Source organism: Pantherophis guttatus, chromosome 3, assembly GCF_059756535.1.
Source record: "Pantherophis guttatus breed Tessera chromosome 3, ASM5975653v1, whole genome shotgun sequence".
In the NCBI taxonomy this organism is placed as follows: Eukaryota; Metazoa; Chordata; class Lepidosauria; order Squamata; family Colubridae; genus Pantherophis; species Pantherophis guttatus.
In genome coordinates this window covers 92162941-92169318 of record NC_142065.1, presented here as the reverse complement: position 1 = coordinate 92169318, position 6378 = coordinate 92162941, and the positions used below count along the sequence as shown (strand labels likewise).

The window sequence follows — 6378 nt, the reverse complement described above, 5'->3', positions numbered from 1 at the left end:
AGGAAAGGACATTTCTTTTAAACAAAGACTGTCATTCTAAATAAAGCGCTACTTAAAAATTTAATGACTTTTAAAAAAAATCTCTTTAAAAATGCACAAGTCTCTGGATTCAAAGCTTGAGGCATTTGATAGTCAGCTACCAATCAAATGAATGATGGGAAAACAGAATCTAATGCAATGCAATGCAGTAATAAAAATTATAGAGATGCCTTTCTGTATGTAACGGGAAAAATTAAGTGACTTCTAAATATATAAGCATGTATTTACTTGATTGCATAACTCATGTTAATTCTGTAATGTATACACCAGCAATCTGAATTTTCTGTAAGCCAGGAAAGAAGTCATTCTCTAACACAAAAAAGTTTGATCAAATTAGTGGATATATTGGGCATTTTAAAGCTATTAAGCAAGCATTTATTTGTGTTGCATCTATTTACTCAATAGATTTACTCAAATTATTTTGACCCATGTTTAACAATAAATAATAACAACAACAACAAATTGCTTGGTATTTTTCATTTATTTTGCTCCTCAAGAGCACAATCCTTAGGTTCTCATGTGTGTTTGTGTACGTGCATGCGTGCGTGCACTCCCGCACCCCTTCGAGTCAGATTTGGACTTCTGGCGACTGTCTAGATTAGTCCCTACAGTTTTCTTGGCATGATTTCAGAAATGGTTTACCACTTTTTCCTTCCTGGAGCTGAGAGAGCAAGGGTGAAATGTTGGTTCCGGCGAACTGGTAGCGGCGATGGTGGGTGGTTCGGTAGTGGTGGCAGCGCGAGGCTCTGCCCACCCAGTCCAATGTGGTTGAAACCAGGAAGTTGCCATGAAGTAACCTGTTTTTGACCCTCTGCACATGCACAAAAAGCTTTGCGCATGTGCAGAGGGTCCAAAATCATATGTGATGCGTGCATGTGTGCGAGCAGACCGCGCACTTCCGAACCGGTAGGGAAGGTAAGTAGATTTCACCCCTGTGAGAGAAAATGACTAGCTCAAGATCAAACAGCTGGCTTTGTACCTAAGCTGGAAGTAGAACTCACAGTCTCCCAGTTTTCAGCCTAATGCTTTAACCACTACACCAAACTGCCTCTTCATAGGCAGGCTGAAACGTTGCCTCTTCTCTCCTTGTATTATTTTCTGGTATATGCTGTAATATAAGGTATTTTTCAGAGAACTAGCTTTCCCATAACTCAGAGCAGGGGAAATAGAGATTGACCAGACCACTTTTAGATCTCTCTGGACACAGTTTGCATGCCTGTAATGCTGGCAAAGGACTGACAGCTAAAGATGCTTGCCCTTCTGAAGCAAAAGGACTATGTCATTCAATGGTTAGTAATGAGTCCCTCATCTACCCTCCTCAGTTTTTGCTGAAAAACAAATCTCTTTCCCCTCTGCAAAAATAAAAAAAAGACAAGGGAGGATACTACTGTCATTTCTACGCTCCTCAGGGTAGAACGCCTTGTCCTACAAGGGTAGAGAGATAAAGGAAGATGGCCTTGATAGATCTGTGCAAGACCTAGCAACCTGGGAAGGAAGCTGATTTTTAGACATCTCTCCTGGATTCTGGGGTTAAAACAAGAACGGTAAAACAATCAGGCTTACAACATTTGGTTATTCAAGCCCCTATCTCACAAAAATGTAGCTCTGGGTTTCCTATGGACTTGATTTCCTGACGTACCTCATGGGGTTGACAGTAAAGTTTCTTCTGTTATCATGACATTGAGACACGTTTTACCCAGCACATTGAAGAGGATACCCAGTCAAGTGGCCTCTCAAGTAATCATTCCTGAGACATTTGCTGCTTGAAAATAGTTTTCCTTGCACCATGGCAGTTTATAACCTGGGCCATGGAAATCTGAGATTTAGTACAACAATAAAGAAGCTACAATTGATATCTGGTGATGAAGAAGTCATAGGATAGGGGAGGCTTCTTGAGGCAAACCTGAGGGAAAGAAGGGGATAGGATAGGAGACATTTCTGTGGGGCAAGGCTGAGGGAGAGGAGAGGCCAATCGAAACTACTCATTAATTAACAAGCTGTAAGTATCAATTTATCAAACCCTATCACATAGTTTCGTAGCAGAGCACGGGTATAAATATATTGTTAAAATATATCATCCCATAAAAATTATGTTTTGGAGAATGTTAATAATGACAATACCGAACAGCTGAAGATTATTTATTATTATTATTATTATTTAAATAAAAATTCTGTGAGAATTCAGGTTTCAAAGTCTTTTTTTTTTTTTTGCTACAAATGATTAATAATATGAAATAAATCTGTGCAATAAATTGTGAGGTGGTGTAGATCAGTTCATAACTACTTCACGTGTGTTTGGTGGTAAGTCTCTTGCATTCCCTTTTAGTGTCTGTCTGCAATTAAAGAAAAACTAACAAAAGTAACAATTGTCATTATTTTCATAAGCAATTTCCCCTAAAATATTATTTGAGTTTTCATTTGATTGATTGACTCTGTCACACATTCAGTGAAGGCTAGCATGGTAAAATTCACAGAAATATTGTGTTAAGGTTAACTCCATCCCAATCTTCTTGGTTGAGAATGTACAAATTCATTCTGTGTGAATTAGAATTTAAAATCATGGCTTATTTCCATAATAAGTTATTTTCTCCATGGAAAAGAGTTGTTTCTGGAAATAGCTTGGGTTGGCTTGTCTATGTACTCGATCATTAAACAGATTTAACAGAGTTGGAAGGGACCTTGCAGGTCATCTAGTCCAATCCCCTGCCTAAGCAGGAGACCCTACATCTGCCTCTACCTAGGATTGAACTCACAACCTCCTGATTGTGAGGCAAAAGCTCCACCTCTAGGCCACCGGGTCTTGTTTCATACTTAGAGCAGATCCATTCTCTGAAAAATTCTTTGAATATAGCATTGATTAGGAGAAAACCCATTGATCTCTGGACTTGTATTAGATATTTTCCAAAAGTACGAGACTATTTAGAAAAATCAGTTCCAGAGAATGAGTCCAACATATTTTAAAACCATTTTTTAAACTGATTCTGAATTCAAAGTTAAGAGTCATGCTTTTTGAATGGCACACTAAACATATTAATTTTGAAAATACTTCTAAGGAGTATCAATCCATTTTCATCTGCTTTGGGAAGAATACTAAGGGGTAGTAAAATTATCTAAGATCTTCATGGTTGGCTGAACAGAACAAAGGTTGTGAAAAGGGCGTTGGTCCTACCTGATACGCCCGTTCTCTCCCGCGGGAGGGAACGGCAGGCAGCGCGGGTAAACTCAGTCAGTAGACCAATCAGGACCGGGTCTGCAATGACGTTTAGCCCCGCCCTTCCTGCTGCTCTCTTCAGTTTATCGGCGAGGTAATCACTGCAGACTGTTGCGTGTCTCCTGCTGATAGAAAGGAAAGGTGAGTACGACCCACCCCACCCCGACACCCGAAGGCGCAGCCCCAATAGGGAGGGGGCTGCCTGCCATTCCCTCCCGCGGGAGAGAACGGGCGTATCAGGTAGGACCAACGCCCTTTCTCCTCCCTGGTTGGGAACGGCAGGCAGCGCGGGACATACCAAAGCTTGATGTCCAACGGGAGGGCAGTACTCGGGCGAGCCGCAGATCAGGAAACATGGACCCGTTGTAGGACCCGTCTGCCGAACGCCGCATCAGCCGACGCGTAGGCATCCAGACGGTAGTGTCTAATAAAAGGTGTCGGGGTAGACCAAGTCGCCGCTTTGCAGACTTCTTCCAAGGATGCTTGAGTAGCCCAAGCCGCGGAGGTGGCTGCACTCCTGGTGGAATGTGCAGTCACCCTGTTGGGGACCGCAAGCGACTGTGACTCATAAGAGAAGGCAATTGTGGCCCGGATCCATCGGCCCAAGGTCGGAGCAGATACCTTGATCCCCATCGTGGTAGGTTGGAACGAGACGAATAAAGCCTCGGTTTTGCGAAAGGAGGCAGAACGAGAAAGGTATATCCGCAAAGCCCTACGGACGTAGAGCTTGTGCCACTGTTCCTCGAGCCGGTGAGACGGGCGAGGGCAAAAATTGGGCAAGGCGATCTCCTGTGATCGATGGTATACAGAATTCACTTTGGGAAGGAACGTGGGGTCCAAACGGAGGACCACCTTGTCGTGATGGAAAACACATAAGTCTTGTCGGATCGACAAGGCGGCCAGTTCGGAAATGCGACGAGCGGATGTAATCGCCACCAAAAACGAAACTTTAAAGGAGAGAAATTTCAGGGAAGTCGTCCGGAGAGGTTCGAAGGGCGATTGAGTGAGAGAGGACAAGACCTTTGAGAGATCCCAGGTAGGGAAACGGTGGATGACCGGGGGGCTCAAGTTGGAAGCGCCCCGCAGAAATTGGCGGATCAGAGGATCCTTGGTAACAGTTGTCAGAGAAGCACATGCGGAGATGGAAGCCAAGGCCGCTACTTGCCGCCTCAGGGTAGAAGGGGCAAGGCCAGAGTCGAAGCCTTCCTGGAGAAAACCGATGACATGCTCAACCGAGGGCGAAGTCGGACAAACCTGGCGGGCCGAGCACCATGATGAAAAGGAGCGCCAGGTAGACTCGTAGATACGAGCGGTGGAGGGGCGCCGCGCCGCCTGGATGGTTTTGATGGCGGCAGGGGGGATATTGGCCCTCGTCAAGAATCCCCGCTCAGTCTCCAGGCGGTTAACTGTAGCCATTGGGGCTCTGGGTGGACCAGAGCCCCCTGCAGAAGGCAAATTCGCTCGTCCGGTATTCGCCATGGACTGGCCGTGGACAGGGAGACCAGGTCCGAAAACCAGGGCCGGCGAGGCCAATGAGGAGCTATGAGGATCAGCTCCGACTTCTCCTGTAGGAGTTTCCTGAGGACCCGTGCGATGAGAGGCAGGGGGGGGAAGGCATAAAGAAGCACCCCCCGGGGCCAGGGAGAGCGAAGGGCATCCACCGCCTCTGCTCCTGGGGACGGGAATCTGGAAAGGAAACGAGGGACCTGATGGTTGGAGTGGGAAGCGAACAAGTCAACCTCGGGAAGGCCAAAGCGGTGAGAAAGGTCCAGAAAGAGGTCAGGGTGAAGCTGCCATTCAGAATGGTCCACCCAATTGCGGCTAAGAGAATCAGCCTGAACGTTAGATTTGCCAGAAATGTGAGAAGCCGTCAGAGAGGCCAAGTGAGTCTCGGCCCAGAGGCCGAGTTGTAAGGATTCGTGAAAGAGGGATCTAGAGCGGGTGCCACCCTGCCTGTTAACGTGGGCCTTGGCGGAAACATTATCGGTTAACACAAGAACGTGCTTGCCCTGAAGAAGGGGAAGGAAATGATGTAAGGCGAGAAAAATCGCCCGTAATTCCAGAAAATTAATAGAGGAGTCCTTCTCCGCTGCGGTCCAAAGGCCCTGAACCATATGGGAATCTAAGTGCGCCCCCCAGCCGGAAAGGCTCGCATCAGTCGTAAGAACAGACCGATGAGGTTCTCGAAACAGGGTGCCATTGGCAATAGCCGAAGAAGACCACCATTTTAGGGAGTCCAAAACCTTCGAAGGAAGGGAGACTTTGCGCAACGAGGAAACAGATAGAGAACGCTGAAAGGGAAGAAGGAACCATTGGAGGCGCCTGCTATGTAAGCGGGACCAGGGGACGATGTCGAAGGAGGACACCATTTTCCCCAGAAGACGGGAGAGAGCAAGAACAGACATGGGCCGGCCGTCCAGACATTGAGAAGCCAGGTCAGATAAGCTGGCCTGACGAGACGGGGAAAGAAACACCATGGATGACACCGTGTCGATGACAGCCCCTAAATGCTGGAGACGGGTCGAAGGCGTTAGAGAACTCTTGGCCCAATTGATTAGGAAACCATGAGCTTGAAATAAACGGATAGAAGTAGAGACATCCTGCTGAGCCCCGGGAAGGGAGGAGGAAAGGATGAGAATGTCATCCAAGTAAAATAAAATACGAATGGGAAGGGACCGAATATGAGCGACAAGGGCCGCCATCAATTTAGTGAAGACTCTGGGCGCAGAGGAAAGGCCGAAAGGGAGAGCCCTATATTGATAGTGAGAGCCCCTAAAGTAAAAACGGAGAAATTTACGGTGGGGTGGAAAAATGGGGACATGCAAATAGGCCTCGGTCAGGTCGACCGAGGCAAGGAAATCACCTTCACGAATGCACTCCAAGATGGTGTGAAGGGAGTGCATTTTGAACCGGCGGTATTTTATGAACCGGTTCAAAGATTTCAGGTCCAGTATGGCCCGCCAGCCCCCCGAGGATTTGGGGACAAGAAAGAGGCGAGAGTAAAAACCAGACCTGCGTTCTGATGGAGGAACGGGCTCGATGGCTTTAATTTTAAGAAGGTGAGCAACAGCAGCCTCCATACGGGCACGGGAAGGAGGATCACGAGAGAGAGAACAGGGGACGAAAAC

The 6378-nt window shown here is 46.8% G+C and overlaps 1 protein-coding gene across 1 annotated transcript; it reads right to left on the bottom strand.

Annotated features, from left to right (window-relative positions):
• Positions 1-4581: 4581 nt before the first annotated feature.
• LOC148114665 (uncharacterized) lies at positions 4582-5727 on the bottom strand. The gene has a single exon (XM_087890694.1). The coding sequence runs from the start codon at positions 5725-5727 to the stop codon at positions 4624-4626; it is 1104 nt and encodes a 367-aa protein (XP_087746820.1). The 3' UTR covers positions 4582-4623.
• Positions 5728-6378: the final 651 nt, after the last annotated feature.